The sequence below is a fragment of the Ursus americanus genome, chromosome 30 (genome assembly GCF_024610735.1).
Source record: "Ursus americanus isolate L20-20 chromosome 30, mUrsAme1.1.p, whole genome shotgun sequence".
NCBI lineage: Eukaryota > Metazoa > Chordata > Mammalia > Carnivora > Ursidae > Ursus > Ursus americanus.
This window is the reverse complement of record NC_142156.1, coordinates 31211160-31236083: the sequence shown is the minus strand read 5'-3', so window position 1 is coordinate 31236083 and position 24924 is coordinate 31211160. Positions and strand designations below refer to the sequence as shown.

Below are 24924 nucleotides of genomic sequence, written 5' to 3'. Positions count from 1 at the left end.
GTAATTAGCATTCTTAATACCCACATACAATACAAGTGACTAATACCCTTGGTTCCCTCTACAATTCAAAATTGAGCAAAGGGCTTTCATATGTATTAACAATATCACAGTAATGTCAGAAAAGCCTCAGAAAAAGAAAACCTTGCTCTCAATTATTTACAGAGAATTGTAAAAGAATGTAACTTACCCATCTTGCTCAGCCCAAAAGTCATCTGACTAACCTCAGCTCACTAAAGTCCCTGGTATAGCCCAACCACAGAAAGGGCAGGGGTTTTGAGGCCTCAGGGCCCTCCCACAGACACTCCTCCACCCAAGGCGGCCCGGCAATACCTGCCCTGCCCCGCTGTCCTGACGCCTCTCAGCAGGGCTCTACCACAAAGTCACTTGCTTATGGATTTACTTTTCCATTTTATCTCTCTCTTAAGACGGTTAGTACCATCAGGACAGATATGAACAAGAAATACAGCTTTATGAGGGATAGACACAGAGATAAATAACCACTAACCCCGCACCAGCTGAGCTGCAGGGACCAAGGACCAGAGGATGGAGGACTCGGTTCATTTGGAGGGTTGAGGGAGGGAGGCAGCCAGAGTTTGGAAAGCTGCCCAGAGGCGACCTGGGAGCTGGAACATGAAGAAGGAGCAATGGCAAGACAGGTGGAGAGGTGGGAAGTTGGCCTTGCAGGTGAGGGCATGAGGGAGCAGGGGCACAGGGACAGGACAGTGCACAGGGGCCAGGCCTGGAATCTGTCAGGGACCTAGGGCAGGGAGAAATAGGAGGCAAGGAGAACTAAGGGGGTCAGACTGTAAAGGACCTCCTGGGTGATGCTCTGAGCATGAGCTTTGTCCTGGAGGCAAGGCAGGGGTGTCAAGGTCATATCTGGGAGACTGAACTTGGGAAGCACTTGGGAGCAAAGCCCTGGAAACGGAAACAGCAGGTGGAGGGCAGACAAGGTGAACAGCAGGCTACCACAAGCACCCAGAAGAGAGCTGGTGAATGCCAAGAGCTGGCAGGGCAGTGGGAAAGGCAGGCAGCAGACAGCCAAGGAGGCACCACCATGATTAGGCACACAGGCGAGTAATAGGCAAAGCAAGATCAAAGCCAGGTGAGGGGTGCAGTGGGGGATGAAGTGCAGGGGCTCAACTGCCAGAAGTAAGGACCTGAAAGGAGGTATACATGCCTCCTGCTCTCCAGCAGCCACACACTGTTGGGGGAGAGGGGAGTGCAGAACCAGCACAGGAAGAGGCAGGACCCACCATTTAAGGAACATTCGGAGGGAGTCCTTCCGGAGACAAGGCTGTTCTTCAAAGATCTTTTCCTTGAGAACCAGTCCTTTGCTGTACCGGCAGTCCTTCTCCAAAGCTTTGCAGATGAAGTACAGACATGCTAGTAAGGAAAGAAACAATATGATTTCTGAGTGTGCACCCCAACCTCTGGCCAGTTAACACCAAGAAAAAATCCCTACTCTGGAATCAAAGAAATGTTGGCAAACAATAACGAGATACCACTTTACCTGATTCAACCAGGAAAGATACTAAAAATACTAGTACCCACAGCAGATGAGGCAAAGCCAAATGCCGATGGGCAAGGACAAACTGTAGGACGACCTTTCCAGAGAGCCGTGGGTGTTACATACAGACCCTCAGCCCAACGATCCACTTCTAAGAATTGCTGCAAAAACCTACAGGCCCACAGTGATTAGCTATTGGCTAAGTGGAAAAGAGCCTTCAAAAAATCAGGAAAGCACTCAGTACCACCAGGAGAGCCTGGTTAAGGAAAGCTCCCCAGTCCACACACTGGGTTGCTGAGCAGCCACTGTACAGATGGTTGAGGGGCGTGCTCGCTGGCCAGAGAAAGGCCCCAAGACGGCATGGGGAACAGGCAGGAAACCAAATGGACCACACAGTGTGACTCCATTTGTACACATAAAACCGGTTTCTGCTCCTTTTGCTTATCTGCATTTTCCAATTTTCCTCCCTTTTTCTTTTTTTTAAACTGTTCTTACCAAAAAAAGTTATTGCCTGCAATTAAAGGCATGTACATCATTCATGTCAACGAGCCTTCTCAAATCAACAATCTGGAAAGCCCATCCTTCTCCAGCTCCTCCAGGAGTGGCAAAGCAACACAAGAGAAAAAACGGGATGGCGAGGAGTCCCGAAGCAAAGCTGTGATGTGAACTAGCAAAGTCTTTGGTATTTGTAAGTGGGACTAGCCCCTGACAGATATGACTGCCATAAATCAGTCCCCGGCAGGCCCGGTGCCACCAGGCCTCATCTGCGAACACACAGGGAAACAGGACAGTGCAGCTAAGTGTCAGCTCTGCTCCAACTGGGCACTGGAAGCACTGCCGTGCCCTGCTCAGTTCAGAGTCTGAGTGTAGATGGACTGCAAGCACTGCCGTCAAGAATAACCAGACAAAGAAGGAGCCACGGGTGAGGAGGAAGGAAAGGTAGAGCAGAAGCAGAGATGTGGGCACGGGAGCTCTAAGAGATGGAAGGAAGTGGTGTCCTCCTAGAGTGTCATGGAAGGAGAGAGCAGAGCCCGGTCACACAGCTCCACAGGTACCACACTGCCTCCCGCACACGAAGGCTGTGTGACCTATGAACAGAGAGCGTCTGGGTGGTCCCAGCACAGCCTAGCAAGCTGCTGACTGAACGGCTGCACAGATGGCCCAGAGGTTCCTGCCCCACACAAACAAGAACGCGGTTTCTCTGGGACCACAGCGGGACACGAGCGTAGCCATCAGAGACGCCCAGAGCGAAAACCAGGGAGGCCCTGAGCATTTGGTGACACCTCAGCAGGTGTCTTGGCTGCAGTAAAGCTCACCACACTAGCTGTACTACACCAGCGCTCCCACATGGGAAGCCCTGGGAAGTTCCAAGGGAACAAGAGGTGGTCAGCAGGCATCAACCCCAAGCACCCCTGCCTACCCATCGCAAGTGGATAAATGCCACTGGGAGTCGATAACATGCTGGGAGTTAACATGCTGCTTTTACTTTGGGGTTAAATGAGTGTCAGGTCTGGGGCGCCTGGGTGGAAGCATCTGACTCTTGATTTCAGCTCAAGTCTTGATCTGTGTCGCGAGTTCAAGTCTCGCGTTGGGCTCCACACTGGGCATGGAGTCTATAGTTAAACACACACACACGTACAGGAATCAATAAATGCGTGTCAGGCCTATCAGGGCAGGGCTCTCCCAGACAGAGTAGCCATTCAGCCCCCCAGGCCTGTTTTCCCCCAAGGACTAAAGTTTACCAAGTACAACTTCTCCTACCATGAGAGAGGGGTACAAAGAAATAAACCCTGTGGCTGGGGAAAGAAAGGCAGAGCACAAGACTGTCCACCTCGGGGCGCCTGGGTGGCACAGCGGTTAAGCGTCTGCCTTCAGCTCAGGGCGTGATCCCAGCGTTCTGGGTTCGAGCCCCACATCAGGCTCCTCTGCTATGAGCCTGCTTCTTCCTCTCCCACTCCCCCTGCTTGTGTTCCCTCTCTCGCTGGCTGTCTCTATCTCTGTTAAATAAATAAAGAAAATCTTTAAAAAAAAAAAAAGACTGTCCACCTCAGGTAGCACCCCAGCTGCCAGAAAACCTTCCAAGAGAAGCCTAAACACCTCTCGAAGAAGGAGCTGTGAGAGTCCAAAGGGTACCTCACCAACACTATCTCATTCTGCTGGTTGGCGTGAAAATTGGGGCAAGCAAGAGAACAAGAGCCGTGTCCAACGGAGGACGCACACAAGGACATTCACAGCAGTGGTAGGCACGAACCAACCTGAAAACGACCCACAAGCACAGAACGGTCAAATTGTGTAGATGCTGGTAACAGACAACACAGCAGTAAAGAGGCCCGAGTGATGGCCTGGGTACACTCACAGACAGGAAGACCACCGCCCAGGGAGCCAGGCTGAGAGGATTACACACCACCACCTGATGCCACCTAGAGAAGCCTTGACAACAAGCAGAGCTCCTCTCTGGCGACAAAAGGGAGAGAGATCAAGATTGCCTCCGGTATGGTAACTACTGGAATGGAAGCCAAAGCAGCCTGCCTTCTGGGGCTCTGGAAATGTTCTGCGTCTTGACATGTTTCACATATACATACTGCGCACTTTACTCTGTGTCTGTCTGTGTGTGTGTGTGTGTGTGTGTGTGTGTATGTATGCGCGTGTGCACGCACACGCTCCTTCAGTTAAAAAGTAGTTGTGGAGAACCAGATGTGGGGAAGGGTTAGCAGGGCCTAGCACCTCTCTAAACACTCCACACTATTTGTCTTTAAAAAAGGGAAGGAAAACCAGTCAGTCTTCCAGGCCTAAACCTTGAAAGTGATAGCAAGTGCTCGTTGGCATGTCTGTCCTAAAAAGAGTAACTGGGCCCAGCCAGGTACAGAGCACCTTCACACACTGGGCCAGCCTGCAGCATACACAGTCAACGGACAGAGCCCTGGGCTCCCAATGCGCTCAGACCTGCTCTGAGCACTCCTGGAGAGCCTCCTTCCTCTCTGGCCTCGGAGGACACCCAGAGGAGGCTGGCTCCTGGAACACCTAATCAGTGTGCCTGCCTCAAGACCAGCCCACGCGAGGGACAGAGGTGTTCTCTACAGAGCAGACAGCGAGGCTAGAGCCAAGGAGCTTAAGCAACTGGAGGGCAGACTAGGGCTCCATCAGGCAGAGACCTTTCCAGTAGCCCTGCTGCTCTACAAAGGAATGGACCGCCTCAAGAGGTAGTGAGGTCCCCAGCACCAGGAGTCAAGCTGCAACTGCTAGGCCATCTGTCAGTGAGTTATAGAAACAGGCTCTGGCGCAGGATGGGACAATGCAGGGATGAAATGAGATAAGCAAAGGGAAAACCACTCAGAGAGCATGCTACCTATCACTACAATGCACTTGAGAATTCTCAATTGAGTGAGAAAGACACACGCAATAAAGCAGGAATGCAAAGCCATCTCCCTTCCTGACAGTCAGGCAGAAAGCCCTTCAGTGTTAACCTGGCCTCCAACTTATCCAAGCTGCCCTCCCTCCTCTGTCCACAAAACACGAGCGCATGGGAGAAAGTCATCAAAGCCCGACTTACTTGTGTAATCGCTGAGGGTGTACAGGACAGTGATGAGGTTGTCCAAGCAGGGCCAGTGGTCAGGATTGCACCGAAGCCCTTCCTCAAAAGCATGGCGAGCCAGGGGGACCCGGATGAGCCTCAGGGCCACATGTCCAATTTTATACCAGAGGTTGACATCCGTGGAGTCCAGCATGACTGCCTGGAAGCAGCACAGAGGGCGCATACGCTCAGTCGGCTCTCTCACTGAGCGGGCGCCCATGGTGACAGGAGGGGCAGAGCACCAACCCAGCCACCCAAGCCGCCCAGAAAAATGGCAAACACATTACATGAACCAATTTATCAAATTCAGAACATCTTCGTGACATAATTTGTCACCCTGAACATCTGTACTCCTTACCTATCTGACAGATAAAGGAAGTGAAAGTACCATTAAAAGAAAACTGGATTTGTGGGGTATTTTTGTGGGACTTAAAAATTTTTATTTAATTTTAAACTGTGGGATTCTAGAAAGATTATGGGCTCTGGAGACAGACCTCAGTTCACACCCCTGCTCCTATACTAATGGCAGCATGATCCCGAGCCTCAGTCCCCTCATCACTAAAATGAAGATAAAGACACCTTCCCTGCAAGATGACATACGGTTAGCGCATGTGTGGAAAGGAGGTTGCATGGTGTCTGGCACCTCAGAGGCGCCCACAGAGCCAGTGACGCTAACACAGAGATCACGGCAATACTGTTAGGAGCAGGTACAGGGTGCCGGGGTCAGGCTGTGGTCTCTGTATCAACTCATTCCATTTCCACAACCGCCCTCTTTCTTACCATGCTCACTACACTGCTGTAGACCTGGAGGCTCGGAAAGAGTAAGCAACTCGACGTGGCCACACGTGCCCTGAGTGGCAGAGGACCAACACACACACAGGCCCCTGCTCTCTCTGAACGCACTGCTATCAGCTGATGTGGGTCTCAGGGACCACAGCGTGGTGATGCACCACTACAAATTCTTCTTTTTAGCCAACAAGACCACAACCTCACCCTCTCCACCAAGAGCTTTCAAAAACCCCAAGGGGCTAATAAGCATTGCCAAAACCACACCTCCAAGTAGAATTCCATAGCGGTCTCCAGGTCCTCTCGCTGGGCTGCCAGCTGGGCCAAGTTTTTATATGTGGAATATTTCAGCATCAGCCCAGGGTGCTTCAACCCTTCTTTCTCATCACCAGACGGAACTGCCTGTGAACAAAAACAGAGGTCAAGAGTGACACCTAGGCCCTGAAGCCTCAGCAGGCAGTCAGCAGGACACCTGGCTTCCCGGATGACCTCTGCTGCAGGCCCTTGGCCCAGTCTGGTACTATCCTCCATCAGAAAATGAAAGCCCTACACTAGATGTTCTTGGGGGACCCCTCCAGCTCTGAGCACACACAGAAGGAAAGCTAGATCACCACAAGGCAGTTTGCAGATAGTCTCGGCACCAAAAGAGACAGAGGGAACCCTCCCCATCGCTACGGCCATGCCTGAGAGGTCAAGCCTGGAGCCTGCAGCTGCCCCACAGCAGGCCTGAAGGGGGAGGACAGGGCAGGAGGAGGCCACCTGGGGGCAGTGGTGGGGTCTGGAGGTGGCTAGGCAGCCAACTTACACATCCCTACACATCCCACAGCAAGACGAGCACCGGATTAGGAATCAGGAGGCTGAGCTCCCAACTCTGTAACTCATCACGTAACTGTGGACAAGTCACTTTAACTAAAAAGTTAGTGCCCTGAGGACCTCTGTATTACAAGGGCAGTAAATCCTACCCTAAATATCAAAAGTGCGAGCTAAAAGAGCATAGATTATAAACATGTTTTATACAAAAAGCTATTTCACTACAGCTTTTATAAAAACTCTCAGAAAATCCTACAACTTCTAAGACACCACTGATGAGGAAAACTGCTGCTCTAACCACGGGACAAAGTAAAACATTTTCTAACGGAAAAACTCGGTGGCACAAAGAAATTCTTTCCAGGTGCAGCTTCTTATCTCAGCCTTGGCCTGAGACAGGTCACACTCACATGACATTCTTCTTCATGGTCAGAACAGGTAAGACCTGAGGACATGCAACCTTCAGGAAGCACCCCTTGACTAATCCAGGAAATCTACCCTAGCACTCCTAAGGAAGCCTAAAAAGCTCAAATCGAACCTCATTCATTATCTTCTCCTGCCGTCTGGCTTATCCTGCAGAAAGATCCCCAACAACAGGCTGACCACAGCTGGACACCAGGTACCTTCACCGCCCCAGGTACAGAACTGTTCAAAATCCGGTGTAAACCCCTCAACAGAGGCTGTGTGAGTCTCCCTGGGAGACTAGTCAGTGTGCCTCCACACACAAGAGCAGAAGCTCTCATAACTAACCTCTACCTAACCAGCTGGATTCAGCACCATTCTCCACCTTCCGTGACAGACGCGCTGACACCCACAGGAGACAGAGTGCTCACCCCAACAAGCCTCCCCAGGGAAGCTATCCACTTCCTAGGAGTCAGCTGCGTTCCAGGACCTGTTAATGCCAGGTGTTTGTGAGACTATAACTATATAATTTAGTTTAATATTAAGTATACCAATGCAGATGAATGTGAAAAGAAACTTTTCTGTACATTTTCTGTACTTTTCACCTGTTTACAATGACATGTTTTACTTTTATAAGCCAAGGGGAGAGTGCTCCCGCAGTCTTTCAAGGCTGAAAGCGATGGAGAGGTGGGCACACCTACGACTACAAGGCCAACCAGCACCCCCGCTCACACGTCTGAGGCCCGCTCCACAACGGTCTGAGGGAAGACGCCCTCCTGAAACACACCCAGCCCCTGGGTGGCTGGGGCTCAGTAAAGTGAGCTCTTTTTCATCTCTGGGCCCTCACTCACTTCCTACTAACGGGGAAGGGGTGCGTCACAATTCCCACAACCCTAATTCCAAGACACTATAACCAGCACTGGAGAATCCTGACATCCACGAGTGAGGGAAGGGATGGACTCCTGTAACCAACACTGAGAACTCAGCGTTCCGTCTCATCTGTGGTAAAAACCATCCAGGGGTGGGGACTCAGATATAAGTGTCTGCCTTCCTCGAGGTGCAGGAGACAACTCAACTGAAGGACTGCATGGAGTCTGTCTGCTTCCTTATTGCATGTCTCTGTGTTTGGTGTTTGGGTACTTGACAACAAAAGCCTTTCCTCTAATGAAACATAATTCTTCCTAAATCAATTTCAAGTTGAGACTCATTCTCAAACTCTAGGCAACATCTCCATGACCCACCCAACTCAGGTTTAACTCACTTGCCACCAGCACGGCCCCCACGCTGGATCACCGGGTCCTGCCCTGCCTGCCCCTCTCTGCCATACCCTATGCCCTCAACATGGCTCTGTGTTGCTCTCCCAGCCCTTTTCTCTGACTGTGTTTTTCAAAAGCCCATGGAGCACCTACAAGGCTTCCTGAGCTCATGGGCTATCACCTAAATGGCATTTGCCAAAATGCGTTGCCAACAGGATCACTAAGGATCAGAAAACCGTGGGTTCCAATCCTGGTTCTAATGCTTCACTATTTGGGTGGCTCTGAGCTATCAACACCTCACTAAGCCTCCATTTCCACAACTGTAAAATGGGGACAGTGGTCCCCACATTCTCGGCAGAGTAGTTGTAAAGAGAATGTAACAAAATAGCTGACACAGAACTCTATTATGCACGAAGAACCACTCTACATGCTTCACTAGATTCCCTCAACCCTCACAGCAATCCAACAAGGCTGACACTCTACAGGTGGGAAAGTTGAGGGGCAGAGAGGAAGTAACATGTCCAAGGTCGCCCAGCTAAGAAGGAGAGGGCAGAGGGCAAGCCCACTGCCTGGCCTGTGGTGCCTCACCTCTCGCAGCAGGCGCGCCTCCAGGAGCTCATGGTAGGCCTTGGCTGACTCCTCAAACCGGTCATGTTTCTGGAGATCCAGGGCCTTGTGATACAAGGCAAAAGCCTCTGCTTCCTGTGAACCAAGACAAGAGATTACAAAGGTTTGTCTTTTTTAAGCCAAAAGTGTATGAAGGGGGGCTATAGTCAAGGCCATGTTAACCGACAGCTGTACTGGAAATAGTCCTAACACTCCAATCTCCCAGGAGCTCATCACTGGGAGAAGAACCCCTCAAGAGTCCCCCGAGAAGACATGAGCAACATAGGCTCAAGTGAGTCTAAGCAACAGCAAAAAACACATTGGCCCAGGAACACAGGAGCAGAGCAATGGCAAGGTTATAAACTCAGCTGGCCTTTTCTGGGTGAAGCTGGGTGAGTAGCCATACCAGCCAGAATAATCCAGAGATTCCTAGAGAATATGGATGGTTTCTATTGCTTTCTACCTGCCACTCTGCCCTAGCCTGATTATTGCTCAGGGAAGGTGACAACCTCCTCTAGGATGGAGGGGGCATTGGCAGGCTGAGCCCCAATGACATCCCTTGAGGACCAAGGACAGCTGACTAGTAGACTTTTGAGAGGGCTCCAGACTGCCTGCATTTCTCCTGTGAAAGGGGAGACACATGTTTATTCCAGGGAAAACAAAGATGGAAACAAGAAGCAAACCACTGCTATACTATGACAGGACTCAAGTGCAGAGATGGATGGAGGGAAGGAATGAGCCAGGCTGAAGTAGAAGTGATGTGAGGCCTCATGGAAGAGAGGAAAGACCAAGAATCTAGAGAGCTAAAGTTGAACCTGGCCCCTCACCAACCTTCAGTGAGACTCCCTCAAGACAGCTCCCCTCAAGGGCCTCCTCACACTGGCACGTGAGGGCAAATGCACCAGGAAATCTCAAAGCATCACCTATCTTTAACGTGCTGCCATCCCCTGGGTGTGCCAACTCCGGAAGTGTGCACAGAGAATGGGCTGCACAGAAAGTTAGTCCCCGCTGGACAAGTGGGCCCAGCGGCTGAACCGGCCCAAACACTGGTCACAGGATACAGAATTTCTCTTCAGTGTGACCACGCCCGAGCGAAGCAGGTGTAGCCTGAGATGGAGAGCTAAAATCCCATTAAGTCCTGTGAATGCATTTAAAATGAGGTACCATCTACAGAAATGAAAAGCAGGGTCTACCCGCAGAGGAAGACCACGGATTACATACCTGGGCCTCCTTGGTCTGCGTTTTGTGACTTTTAAAGCTTCCTTCGTGATCATCCTCAATCGTAGAGCTGGCATTTAAGGCTGCAATTCGAATCTAAAAACAGGGATTTGAGGGAAGAAAAAAGTTGCTTTTGAGATGTCGCTTGTCTCTTTAACAACCCACAATGAATACAACTCTGCTCCAGCACATAATCTTGTAACTCGAACAGCTATGGCCTCCTCAGAATGTAATGAACAAAAAATGATCATTGAGGACAAAAACGAAAACCAGAACGTGTCCAGAGGGACCATAACAAGCTACTTGAGGAGTGCTTGAGGAGTGTGTCCCGGGTACTATCCACTGCAAAAGGAACACCCACACCCAGCAATGCCAGACACAACAGAAGACCTAGACATCAGAATAACAGACACTAACAAAACATGTTAACTGTGTACCTTTCTCGCAACTGTGCTGAGGCCCGGCGAGCCACTCCAACAGAAGGCCAAACATCCTTACCCTCAACTGCACCAACAGCTCTCCCAGGAAGAAGGCTGCCCCATACTCAGTGTCACCCAGGAAAAGGCCCCTCCCCCCAGGAGTGAAGCAACAAAAGAACACTGACCAGCAAACAGGCAAGCACCAGTCCTTACCATACTCAGAGAGCTTCAGTGCTGCCACTGAGCACCGCTTCCCATCACTGGCAGGGGCTGTGCTGGGCCACAATCTCCTAGACAGGAAACAGGAGAGACTGAGAGAGGGCCCAGGAAAAGCCAGAACATCACAGTTCCAGGGGCCCACCACAAAGCAGTCCCCAAACCAAGGGCCTACCCAGCTCTAAGCACATAGACCGGTGAGCAACTGCCTCAGGACGGATGTGTGATCTGTCACCCAGGTCCTGTGGCCAGAGCTTCTGCCCTAGCCAGGCAAGACACCAGGCACTGAAGAGTCAGACCAATTCCTGCCCCCAGGGCTTACTGCTCAGCAGAGGAAAGAGACCTATAAAGCTATTTTTTTCAATAACTGAATAAAATGAAGAGAAACCAAGGCAACATCTATGAATGGAAAACAATTCACTTGAAGGGATCCAGGACAGTGAGGGAGGCAGCCTTCATGGTAAGCCCTGGGAAATAGAGAGAGCGCTCCAGTAGGGAATGGTGAAACAAAGAGGAAGGGGGTGTGTGGTGTGATGGGGAACGTGGACACACACAGGTGCCAACACAGCCCGTGGCCAGGCCTTAGAGCAGAGATGGGAATGGGGGATGGAAGGGTGCCGGGCCAGGGAACTGGGAATGTCATCCTGCAGGCAACAGGGGAGCCACGGAAGTGTTCGGGAAAACAAAATTTTAGAAATATAAGGGAAAAAATATTAGAGGTAGGCAGACCAGTATGAAGTCTGCAAAGAAAGACGGGATTGGTGAGGATATGGAGAAATTAGAACTTCATATGTTACTGACACGAAGGCAAAGTGTGCAGCCGCTGTGGAAACAAGTCTGGTAGTTGCTCAAAATGTTAAACACGGAGTTACCGTATGACCCAGAAATTCCACTCCTAGGTATCTACTCAAGAGAAATGAAAACATATGTCCACACCAAACCTGGTTCAAGAATGTTCATAGCACCATTATTCATAACAGCTTCAAGGTGGAAACAACCTAACGTCTGTCAACTAATGAATGGATAAATAAAATGTGGTATGTTGACACAATGGATTATTCTTCAGTCATAAAATAGACTAAAGTATGGACAAATGCTACAACATGGATGAACCTTGATGCTAAATGAAAGAAGCCAGTCACAAAAGGCCACGTATTGTCTGATTCCATTTATATGCAATGTCCAGAATAGGCAAATCTATAGAAAGTAGATAGTGGGCTGTGGGAGAGGGACAATTGGGGAGTGACAACTAATAGGTACTACTAACAGGTAGGTTTCTAGGGTGATGAAAATGTTCTAAAGTTGGTTGTGGTGATACTTCCACAACTCTGTGAATACACTGAAAACCACTGCCTTACACACCCCACATAAGTGAACTATATGGTATGTGAATTACATGCCGTTATTAAACTAAGCCAGGAACCTGGATGGGGCAGTAGACAGAAGGGACACACTCCAGGGGGAAGACTCATAGGACTCGGGACCTGGGAGGCTGGAGGGAGCAGAGGCGTTCTGGATAACATCAAAGATTCTGGCCTGAGGGGTCGGGACAGGGAGGTGGCACCCCCCAAACAAGCCAGATATCTCAGGAAGAGGAGTCAGAGAAAGTTCCATCTGAGAGGCTGGCAGAAGGCTCTGGAAGGGCCCAGCAGGCAGTGGGAGTAAGCCTGGGCATACAGACTGAATGCATGCTCCACCCAGATAACATGAATTGACAGCTACTGTTGCCAACGTCACTGCAGCAACGATTTCTAGCAAGGCTTCCACCATGGGCTCTGAGTTCTCCAAGCATTCTTAGAAGAAAGGAAGGACAGTCTTTTCACAGACAAGGAAGACTCAAACCTCCCTTAGGCTAATAGCTATTTTATCTCCTGGGTTCTACATCTAAGAAAAAAGAATGTTGCTGCCCAGTCTGGAAACTTCTGCTTCACCATAAGCTATACCATGATGGACACTGTGACCACCATACAATAAGAAAAAAAAAGAGAGAGGGAAAAGTAGAAACTATACGATTAAAACTCTGGATCTAGACTATCATTTTAAAAATACACATTGACAGAGGAACCAATAAAGAAGATGTGATACACACACACACACACACACACACACACACTGGAATATTACTCAGCCATCAAAAAACTGAAATCTTGCCATTTACAATGACGTGGATAGAACTAGAGGGTATAATACTAAGCGAAATAAGTCAATCAGAGAAAGACAATTATCATATGATCTCACTCATATGTGGAATATAGGAAACAAAACAGAGGATCATAGGGGAAAGGAGGGAAAAATAAAACAAGACGAAATCAGAGAGGGAGACAAACCATAAGAGTGTCTTTATCATAGGAAACAAACTGAGGGTTGCTGGAGAGGAGAGGGGTGGGGGATGGGGTAACTGGGTGATAGACATTAAGGAGGGCACGTGCTGTAATGAGCACTGGGTGTTATATAAGACTGATGAATCACTGAACTGTATCTCTGAAACAAATAATACACAATATGTTAATTAACTGAATTTATGGGATGCCTGGGTGGCTCAGTCAGTTAAGCAGCTACCTTCAGCTCAGGTCATGATCTCAGGGTCCTGGGATCAAACCCCGCATCGGGCTCCCTGCTCAGTAGGGAGTCTGCTTCTCCTTCTGCCCCTCCCCACCACTCGTGCTCGCTCTCTCTCTTAAATTAAAAAATAGGGGCGCCTGGGTGGCACAGCGGTTAAGCATCTGCCTTCGGCTCAGGGCATGATCCCAGTGTTCTGGGATCGAGCCCCACATCAGGCTCCTCCGCTATGAGCCTGCTTCTTCCTCTCCCACTCCCCCTGCTTGTGTTCCCTCTCTCGCTGACTGTCTCTATCTCTGTCGAATAAATAAATAAAATCTTTAAAAAAAAAATTAAAAAATAAAAAATCTTTTTAAAAAATTAATTGAATTTAAATTTAAAAAATTTTTTAAAAGCTTTGTCTGCAAAAAAAGAAAAAACAAAACAGACATACATAGGGGACTCCTGGGTGGCATAGTCGGTTAAGCATCCAACTCTTCGTTTCAGCTCAGGTCTGATCTCAGGGTCGTGAGCTCGAGCCCTGCGTCAGGCTCCTCACTCAGCACAGAGTCTGCTTGAGTTTCTCTCTCCCTCTGCCCTCCCCCCCACTTTCTCTCAGATAAATAAATAAATCTTTAGAAAAAGAAAAAAGAACATACAGAGACAATAACAAGCACTGGCAAGGATGTAGAGAAACTGGAACCCTCATGCACTGCTGTGGAAAACAGTATCGTGGTTCCTCAAAAACTTCAACATCAGGTTATCTTATAACCCAGCATTTCCACTTCTGGGCATATACCCAAAAGACCTGAAAGCAGGGGCACACAATTATACCTAGGGGTAAAGAGTGCAGGAGAGAAATCGTAGGGTGGCACTGATACCTAAGCATGGGCCTCCCAACCAGCTCTCCACAGGGCAGGTGCTAGCCCCAGGTCACAGCAAGTCTTCCCAGATGCCACCCGAATCCTCACGGAGAGGAAAATAAGAGGAGGACCCAGGGATGACTGAGAGATCAGGTCTCTGTGTGGCAGCAGCAGGACACACATCGATAGGTGGGAGAACACCCATACAGCCATCATGCCCGGGCAACCTACTCCTGAAGAAGGAGAGCTTACCTGTTCCTGCCTCAGCAGCACCTTGCAGGAACGCACCCAACAACCACTGGGATTGTGCTAGATGGGCCAGTGCCTTCCCCTGGGGCTTCTGTGTCACCCAGGAGCAGAATGGGTACAGGTCCCATTTCAGAGTTGACAGGAAATACCTCCTCAGGACAGACTGAATGAAAGATGACCAGCTAAGTCGGAGGGGAAAAACAGTGAGCTCCAAGTCAAGAGAGAGGTTTCTGGCCCCACTTGCTGCCCAAGTCCCTGTCTACCCCTCTGCTTCACCTGCCTCCGTAAAGAAAGCCCCTAGACTCCTTGAAACAAAAGCTCCCTGGGCACTATGATCAGGGCCAGAAGACGCTCACAGAGCCCACGGTGCTGAAGAGAAAAACTTTCAGGCTTCCTAATTCTTTAGAAACTGTTCCATGTTAAAACTCAAGCTAATTGTCCCCACTGAAAAGGGCTCCTGTGCTAGCTTTAATGAAATCTAAAAATACAGTATTCCACTCCTCTCCCACCATAGTCCATCCCAGACACTTCCAAGGCACTTTTGTGTTATCTCAGCTAAACTCAAAACAGCCTCTGGGAAGAGTACTGGGCTTAAAGTCATATTTTTGTCCCTCTTTAGCATTGCGACTTTGGGCAGGTCAGCCAGGCCCCTTAAGCCTCAGCCTAATCTGCAAAATGGGTATGATAATGCTTATCTCATAAGGCTGGCAGTTGGGAGGGCTGGACACAGATACATACTAGAACTGAGGCATACTTGTAAGTGTCCACATAACATTTGAAGAGGAACCTAAAAAATGATCCTCCCAACGACTCATCATGTACGTTAGTCCCATGAGACCAGGATCCCCTCTGCCACAGGTCCTCAATTCTATCCTATAATTACCACTCTTCCTCAGCTCCCTCAATTCCCAGCAGCAAAATAAAGAATGAGCCAGAATACTGTACTCTAACACACACTGAGAGGACTATAGAGACTCTAACATGGACTGTATTATCCCCTGTACTTTTGCCAAAATAGTACATAGCAATAACTATCTTGAAACTGACCCTGGATTTTTAAATATCAATACATATAAGAATTTTTACCTAAGACATAGAAATAAAACAGCTTTTCAAATCTGAAAATCTTGCACTCACTTAATACAGCAAGAACAGGTTCTTACTAAATTTCCTCTACATACTCTCACCCTTGCCCTGGAATTACCCTGGGTCTCTCCCACCCACCAGCCTGTAAGCTCCTAAATAGTCCTGTCTTATTCATCTTTGCACTTCCATGTCTGGCTCAAAACAGGTGCTCCAGGAAGGAAGGGATAAACAAGCAGATGAGTGGTATCGAGGCAGCTTGTCTATTTTAGTGGGACACATATTTAATTTCTCAGTCAAATCTTTCTCTAAGACCAGCATCTCTCATTCACAGGATACCCCTTGTATGACAAGCCAAGTTGCAGAAGCCATGCAGAAGAACAGCTCGCTGATGGCTTTGGTGACACTGTGAACTATGACATTCCCAAGTGAAGAGACACACTCCCATCTCAACTCAAATGGGACTTCATCCAGGAGCTTCCCTGACCCCGGCCCCTCTGCTGTGGCCCCACTGCACATGATCGTCACACACCGTGTTCTCCATTAATAACAGAAACATGAAGACTTCTAGAAAACAGGAGTGGGGGGCGCCTGGGTGGCTCAGCCACTAAGTGTCTGCCTTCGGCTCAGGTCATCATCCTAGGGTCCTGGGATCAAGCCCTGCATCGGGCTCCCTGTTCAGCGGGAAGCCTGCTTCTCCCTCTCACATGCCCCTTGCTTGTGTTCCCTCTCTTGCTGTCTCTCTCTGTCAAACAAATAAATAAATAAAATCTTGAAAGAAAGAAAGAAAGAAAGAAAGAAAGAAAGGAAGAAAGAAAGAAAGAAAGAAAAAAAGGAAGGAAGGAAACAGGAATAGGGGCACCTGGGTGATGCATCGGTTAAGCGTCTGACTCTTGGTTTCAGCTCAGGTCATGATCTCAGGGTCATGAGATCAATCGAGCCTGGCATCGGGATCCACGTTCAGCACAAAGTCTGCTCGAGATTATCTCTTCCTCTCTCTCTGCACCTCCCACTCATGCACACACTCTCTCTCTAAAATAAATAAATAGGGGCGCCTGGGTGGCACAGTGGTTAAGCGTCTGCCTTTGGCTCAGGGCGTGATCCTGGCATTATGGGATCGAGCCGCACATCAGGCTCCTCTGCTATGAGCCTGCTTCTTCCTCTCCCACTCCCCCTGCTTGTGTTCCATCTCTCGCTGGCTGTCTCTATCTCTGTCGAATAAATAAATAAAATCTTTTTAAAAATAAATAAATAAATAAATAAATAAATCTAAAAAAAAAAGAAAAAAGAAAACCAGTAATAAAAGGAAACTTCCTCAATCTGATAAAAGGCATTTACCAAAAAAAGCTACAGCCAACATCATAATTTTTTAAAAGATTTTATTTATTTATTTAGTTATTTATTTATTGAGAGAGACAGGCAGACAGACAGACAGAGAGAGGGAGAGAGAGCCGGTGGAGGGGCAGAAGGAGAGGGAGAGAATCTCGAGCAGACTCCATGCTGAGTGCGGAGCCTGATGCAGGGCTCAATCTCACAACCTTGAGATCATGACCCAACCCGAAATTAAGAATCGGATGCTTAACCCACTTGAGCCACCCAGGCCCCCCTACAGCTAACATCATAATTAACCGTAAAAGACTGAATGCTTTCCCCCCTAGATAAGGAACAAGGCAAGGCTGTCCACTCTCATCACTCCTATTCAACAGTGTACTCGAAGTCCTAGCCACTAAAATAAAGGAAGAAAAAGAAATAAAAGCAAAGAGATTAGAAAAGAAGAAATGAAACTGCTCATATTCACAAATGACATAATTGTCTACATACACAATCCCAAAGAACCTACAAAATAAAGCCCTAGATGAGTATTGCAAAGCCACAAGGTAAAGGTCAACACCCAAAAAAGTGACTGTATTTCTATATACTAGCAACAACTGGAGTTCAAAATTGAAAAAAAATATGTCATTTATAATAGTTCCAAAAAAATAAACTACTTAGGTATAAATCCAAAAAAATACATACAGAGTCTATATTCTGAAATTTGGAAAACAATGATGAAAAAATTCAAAGAAGACCTAAATAAATGGAAAGACATCATATTCTTCGACTGAAAGACTCAACCTACTAAAGATGTCAATTCTTCCCAAAGGGATATATAGATTTAATCCAATTCCAACCAAAATCACAGCAGCGTTTTTTGTAGTTATAGACAAGCTGACTCTAAAATTTAGTTTTTTTAGTTATAGACAAGTTGACACCTGGGTGGCTCAGTCAGTTGAGAGTCCCAACTCTTGATTTCAGCTCAGGTCATGATCTCAGGGTCTTGAGATCAAAGCCCCTTGTCGGGCTCCACACTCAGCACTGAGTCTGCCTGAGATTCTCTCCTTCTCCCTCCACCCCTCCCCCCACCCACGCTCTCACGCTCACTCTCTAAAATAAATAAATAAAATCTTTTTTTTTTTTAAAGAATATACACCAAATAATACAGCAAGCAACTCTATGAAACAAAACACACAGGAGATGCAAGGACACATAAATAAAAACACACCAATAACAAGAGACTTTCATTCACCACTGTCAGTATAAGACAGGTCAAATGGAGAAAAAAATAAGGAGACAGAAGATCTAAACAACAAAATGATTACAGGAAAACTTACAGATGCATACCACTCTATACTCTGCTAATAGAGACTACACGTTCTCCGGAGCTTACACCATATTCACAAAACAATCAAGCATACGTTAAGTCACAAAGAAAACATCTTCTATAAAAATATTTTTAAAAATCTCTGATCACAATACATTAAAGCCAGAATTTACTAACAGTACCACTGCCATCACCACCACCACCACCAACAGAAGACATGTGCTTCTATTTAAAAATTTAAGTACCTCCTACTAACAACTTCAGGAAATGCAGCTGAAATTGGAGAAATGTAAAGAAATGCTAACAATGAGGAGGGGGTAGGGGATTGGGATAGGCCGGTGATGGGTATTAAGGAGGGCACGTATTGCATGGAGCACTGGGTGTTATACGCAAACAATCATGGAACATTACATCAAAAACTAGGGATACACTGTATGGTGACTAACATAACTAAAAACTAAAAAAAAAAATACTAACAATGAAAACACAAATACTCATACCTGTGAAAATTCAACAAAATCATCTAACGGGGGAAATCGTATGATTATCCCCATAGAAAAGAAAGCCTTTGACGAAATTCAACACCCCCTCATGATAAAAAGCACTCAAAAAAATAGGAATTAAGTAATACCTTCTTATATACCTTAGTCCTAAAGCTAAAATCTTATTTAATAAACACTAGAAGCAGTTCCACTAATATCAGGAACAAAGCAAGGATGCCCTTATGTCTGCTACTATCCGTCACTAAGCGTATTGGCAATGCCATTAGAAAAGGGAAACCAATTAGAGGTATAAGAATGAGTAAAGAAGAAGGAAAACAATCATTAATTTCATACAATATAACAGAATACCTGAAAAACCCCAAAATCAATGATAAAACTTAAAAGAACTCAATGAAGTAGCACGATACAAAAGTAACAATACACGAGTCAACAGCGTTCACATAAACAAAAAATAAACCAAAAATTATGATAGAGAAAAGTCCTGTTAGTAACAGCAACAAAGATGATTAAATATTTAGAAATAAAGTTAACAAGAAATGTGCAACCTACGCAAGGAAAATTTTAAAATATTACCAAAAGATACAAAAGTAAAGTTGAACAAATGGAAAGACATCCTCTGTTCCTGGAGAGGATTCAACATTATAAAGATGTCAGTTCTCCCTAAGTTAATTTATAAAATGAATGCAATGCAAATAAAAATACCAACAAGATACTAGACAAGCTGATACTAAAGTTCATATGGAAAAACAAAAATGCAAAAATCGCTAGGAAAACAGTGAAGAAGAAAAGCTACAAGAGGGGATGAGCCCCACCACACATTAAAGCATACTATATAAAGCTAAGTACTTAAAACTGTGGTACTAGCACACGCATAGATAGAGAGACCATGTCCAGAATTAGACTCGAGTATATATGAAAATGTAAAATATGACAAAGGTGGTATCTCAGATCACTGGAGCCAAAATGAACATTGTAACAAGAGTTGCTGGGAAAAATTGGTAGCCATTTGGAAAAAGATAAAGTTAGATCCTTAACTCACACCATATACATAAATAAACTCCAAATGGATTAGGGATCTAAATGAAAACAAAAGGAACCAGACAAATACTAGAAAAAAACATGGATGAATTCCTCTTAAACTCTGTATATGGAAAGACTTTCTCATGATCTAAAATCCAGAGGCAGAAAAAAAAAAAAAGATTATAAATTTAACTTCATAAAAATGTTTTGAATTTTGCATGACAAAAACATCAGCACAAGGAACAAAAGCAAAAATAAGCAAGTGGGACTACAATAAACTAAAAAGCTTCCAGACAGGAAAAGAAACAATCAACAAAATGAAAAGACAACTTACGGAAGAGGAAAAATATTTGCAAACCATATATCTGATCAGGGTTTACATCCAAAATATATAGAACTCATACAATTCAATAGCAAAAAAAACAAAAAAAACAAAAAAAAACCCAAATAATCCAATTTAAAAATGGGCAAAGCACCTGATTATACATTTTTCCAAAGAAAATAAAATAATGGGCAACAGGTCCGTGAAGAGGTGCGCACCACTAATTATAAGAGAAATGCAAATCAAAACCACAATGAGTTATCATCTCATGAACCTGTTAGAAAGGCTAACACCAGGGGCGCCTGGGTGGCTCAGTCATTTAGTGTCTGCCTTCAGCTCAGGTCATGATCCCAGGGTCCTGGGATTGAGCCCCGCATTGGGCTCCCTGCTCCCTGCTCAGCAGGAAGCCTGCTTCTCCCTGTCACACTCCCCTTGCTTGTGTTCCCTCTCTCACTGTCTCTCTCTGTCAAATAAATAAATAAAATCTTTTAAAAAAAATGAATAAGATCTCTATGAACACGTAAGGGTGAACTTCAAGACATATTTTTAAGTGGAAAAAACAGGGTCGCCTGGGTGGCTCAGCCGTTAAGCCTCTGCCTTCGGCTCAGGTCATGATCCCAGGGTCCTGGGATCCAGCCTGGCATCAGGCTCCCTGTCAGCAGGAAGCCTGCTTCTCCCTCTCCCCCTGCTGGTGTTCCCTCTCTCACTGTGTCTCTCTCTGTCCAATAAATAAATAAAATCTTTAAAAAAAAAAAAAAGTGGAGTATTAAAGTCTCATTATTAAAAAAAAAAGAAAAAAGAAAAAACTAACACAATTATCTATAGCATGCCATTTTTCATATACAAAAGAAGAGGATATAAGAAAATATACAACCACTTATTCATTTGTGCAAAAGAAAGGATAATCCAGACACCAAAGAGATCAGTTAGCTGCCAGGGATGAGTGGGAAAGGGGTGAAAGGTAAGGGAGACCAGGAACAGGGTGGCAGGGGTGGGGGAGGGAGTGACACTTCCCTGAGTATACCTTTGTTACAGTTCTTACTCTTAAAACCAGTCATGTTTACCAGTCAAAAAATAATTAAAACCAACTGAGATCTAGGGGGAGCCCAAAATGGAATATAAAGGTTAACAATGAACCTACTGTACTACAATTACATAACCACACTGTGGGGTATGAGGAAGAAAAGAACGAACCTAAGTAATTGTGGAGAACAGTATCTTGATTGTATATGTAAGGCTAAAGACAACAAGAATTGTGACTCCAGGTTTGGGGCAGAGAGAACACAAGATGAGTTTGGAGCATCTTAAGGTGCCAGAAAATAAGTAAATGCTCCAAAAAATGATAAGGATTTGTCAAGAGGACACAGCAGCTAACCTGAAGGAGATCCCGAACAAACAAAGCCAGAACAGTGAACAACAAAATAATGGTAACATCAGATTTTAACCCATGGAATAAAATGAATATCTATGGGGCCCATACTAATATAAATAAATGAGAGAAGGGATAGCTCTTCCTTTAATTGAATTTGAATTAATAAATGTAGAAGGAGAGAGAGAAATAGGTAATTACCTTGAGGCAAACACCACAGAGACCCACAGGTGGATGCTAACTAAGTCAGTGGGCATAAATTTGTGAGAACCAGAATTCCCATCCTTCCAAAGTATTTCCCCCAAGATGCTTACTAAAGGGAAAGATAGTAACTTTATAGTATAGAAACCTGGCAGACACCAACTAAACCAAGCAATGAAGATAAATATCACCAGTAACAAGACATATCAGCACCTTGAACTCTTTGATATGACACACCTAGGACGACACAATGTTTGTGTTATTCTGGCCAAAAATGCATAACCTCACATGAATTATGAGAAAACATTAGACAAATCCAAGTTGAGGGATATTAGACAAAATAACTGATCAGTACTCTTGAAAAATATAAGGCTAAGAAAAAACTATGTGATCGTTAAAGACTAAGGAGACTAAGGAGCAATAACTAAATGCAATATGGTAAGTTAGAATCAGAGTGGAAACTAGAACATTGTGCGAAACTGGTCAAATTCAAACTAGGTTTACAACTGAGTTAATAATATTGTATCAATATTAGTTCCCTGTTCTTGATAGTTGCATTATGATTCTATAAGATGTTAACATTAGGAGGAACAGGGGGCACCCGGGTGGCTCAGTTGGTTAAGTGACTGCCTTCAGCTCAGGTCATGATCCTGGAGTCCTAGGATCACGTCCCGCATCGGGCTTCCTGCTCGGTAGGGAGTCTGCTTCTCCCTCTGACCCTGGCTCCTCTCATGCTCTCTCTCTCTCTCTCTCAAATAAATAAATAAAATCTTAAAAAAAAAAAAACATTAGGAGAAGCAGGGTGAGGGACATGAGGAAACTGTTTTATGGTTGCAACTTTTCTCTAAATCTAGAATTAGTTTAAAATAAACAGCTTAAAAAAATAGCCACTTGAGCACTTGAAATTATGTATTCATCATCTCTAAGGAACGTGAGGATGGGGACCATGTCTGTATTATTCACCATAAACCCCAGACACCCACTAAAAGGAGCCCCCCCCAAAAAAGCAGCTATTGAATAAAGAAAAAAATATATATTCATTTCTCAGACTCCCAGCCCAGCAATCATATTATCCTAGAATAGCACATTCAGGAGTTTAATGTCACAAATTTCTAAACCCTTTAGACCATGGTTTCCATGGCCTTAAGAACACACGATAAAGAACAGCACACTTGAAGCACCTCAGCACCTTGACCCAGTCAGTGATAAGCGGTGGTGTTTCCTGACAGGCTCTGGCGTCTGAGTCAGGAAGCTTAGATTTTAGGCCGAGCTGTGGTACTTCCTGGCTGTGTGGTTACCTTGGCATAAGAGACCCCTCTCTGAGTCTCAGCTTCCTCTATCCTATCAGGTTTGGGGCTAGGTTAGGGGTCAGCAAGCTACCAGCCTACCATTTTTGCACAGCGTAGGAGCAAAGAATGCTTTTGATTTTTTTTTTTCTTTTAAGATTTTGTTTATTTATTTGAGAGAGAGACACACAGAGCACAAGCCAGGAGGAGAGGGAGAAGCAGGCTGAGCAGAGAGCCTGACTCAGGGCTCAATCCCAGGACCCTGGGATCATGTCCTAAGCCAAAGGCAGACACTTAACCAACTGAGTCACCCAGGCACCCCGGTTTTAACATTTTTAAATGGATGAAAAAAATTGTCACACATGGAAATTATATAAAAATTACATAAGATTCAAATTTCAGTGTCCATAAATAAAATTTTACTGGAACACTGCCACTCGCTTACCTATTGTCTCTGCCTGTATCCACTGTACAATGCCAGGACTGAGTAGACAGAGTAGGGCCCCTAAGCCTAAAATACTATTATAAACATGCTTATTATATAAACAACATACTATGATATCATAATCATATTAATAAGTATTATTACACTTACAATATAAGTTTGACGACTTCTAAAGGAGACCACTCAAAGGATATCTGAGTTCTAACCACAGTTATGGATCCCACAGAAGGAACTTTAGTTGCATGAAACCCTAAGTCCCACAGTTATGACCCACAGACCAACCCATAGTAACCCAGGCCCCAAAGCGTTCAGGGGCTCCAAAATCACTTGTGCGGACACCTCAGTGTGTCAGTAGGCTCTATCTACCTGGGGTCGTTGTCGTCATCGTCCTCCTCATCCTTCTCCCCTCTCCCCTCCGCCCCCCCACCCTTCCTCGGGGCAGTGCACTTAAGATTTTCAGTTTAGGAGCTCCTGGCTGCCTCAGTCGGTACAGCATGCAACTCTTCATCTCTAGGTTATAAGTTCAAGCCCCACACTGGGTGTAGAGATTACCTAAAAATAAAATCTTTAAAAAATATATTTTTTTTCAGTCTAGACTTGGGCGGACTCATTAGTTAGTTGGCTGACTTTGCACAAGACCCTTCACTTCGTCTGGGCCTCAGTTTCCACCCGTATAAATGGCGCTAATAACAGCACTCACCTAGCAGGGCTGCTGTGAAGGTGAAGTGGAAAGGACGTTAAGTGAAGTAAAGGGTTAGCACCGGGCTCAGCACCCGACAGACACAGAATCAATGGTGGCTCCTGCTGCTGTCACCGAGAACGACTCCCGAGGCTGGAGCCCGTCCTAGGGACCCCAGGGTGACGGCAAGAGCCGTGAAGAGGTCCGCGAGGAAGCCAAGAGCCCCGGCCTCGCCGCTCCGGCTCTCCAGCCTCGGTTTCCCCGAATGCGGCACTCAGGCTGCCGGAGGCGCCCCCCCTTCCCCGCGTCCGCACCGGCCTCGGCCCCGCGCCCTCCGCCCCTCAAGCCTGAGCCTCTGCTCCCCCTCCCCGGGTCAGCAGAGCCGCGCCCCCACCCGGGGGATGCCCCCAAAGCAGCCACCCTGGTACTCACCAGGCGTCTCCACGGCAACGGCCGGCCTGCCTCGACCCCCGCGCCGGCCGGCTGCGCGCCTGACAATAAGGCGCGCTCCCATTGGTTTCGGTACCGGCTCCGCTAGCCAATCAGCGAGGGCGCACGCGCCGCTGGCCCGCAGAGCAAGTTCTCTGGGACCTCGGGGAATGCGCGCAGCGGGGCGCGCAAGTGCAAACCTTCCCTATCTCTGCATTTGGGCACTCGAACTATTGTGGGCTCCGAGCGCCCGCTTGAGGTTGCGACCTCTGTTCCCCACCACTTGTAATATTTGGGAAAGCCGAGTTTGGTGCCTGGCCCTGAGCAGTCGCTCAATGACGGGCGGTGTTATTATTTGTTACAGCCTGGGACAGGTGCTCTGAAGGCAATGGAAACTTAGGGAGCACTTAGAGGGGACCAGGGGAGGAGGAGCGTTCTTTATATACTCCGTGCCTCACCTCTTTCTGAAAAGGATTTGAAGCCCCAAAGGCACAGATACAAAGAT

The 24924-nt window shown here is 46.5% G+C and overlaps 1 protein-coding gene across 2 annotated transcripts in view; it reads right to left on the bottom strand.

The window, feature by feature from the left end:
• CABIN1 (calcineurin binding protein 1) overlaps positions 1–24705 on the bottom strand; it is a 151760-nt gene extending 127055 nt beyond the window's left edge. Inside the window, exons 1-7 of one of the 2 annotated variants that reach the window (XM_087857550.1) lie at positions 24423–24705; positions 10789–10865; positions 10160–10252; positions 8921–9034; positions 6135–6269; positions 5061–5241; positions 1257–1386 (exon numbers count right to left, since the gene is read on the bottom strand). In XM_087857550.1, coding sequence (XP_087713676.1) covers positions 1257–1386; positions 5061–5241; positions 6135–6269; positions 8921–9034; positions 10160–10252; positions 10789–10791 — 656 coding nt within the window. In that variant the 5' untranslated portion in view covers positions 10792–10865; positions 24423–24705. The remainder of the gene's footprint in view (positions 1–1256; positions 1387–5060; positions 5242–6134; positions 6270–8920; positions 9035–10159; positions 10253–10788; positions 10866–24422) is intronic. The other variant, XM_045802485.2, reaches the window with a different exon arrangement.
• Between the last annotated feature and the right edge of the window lie 219 nt (positions 24706–24924).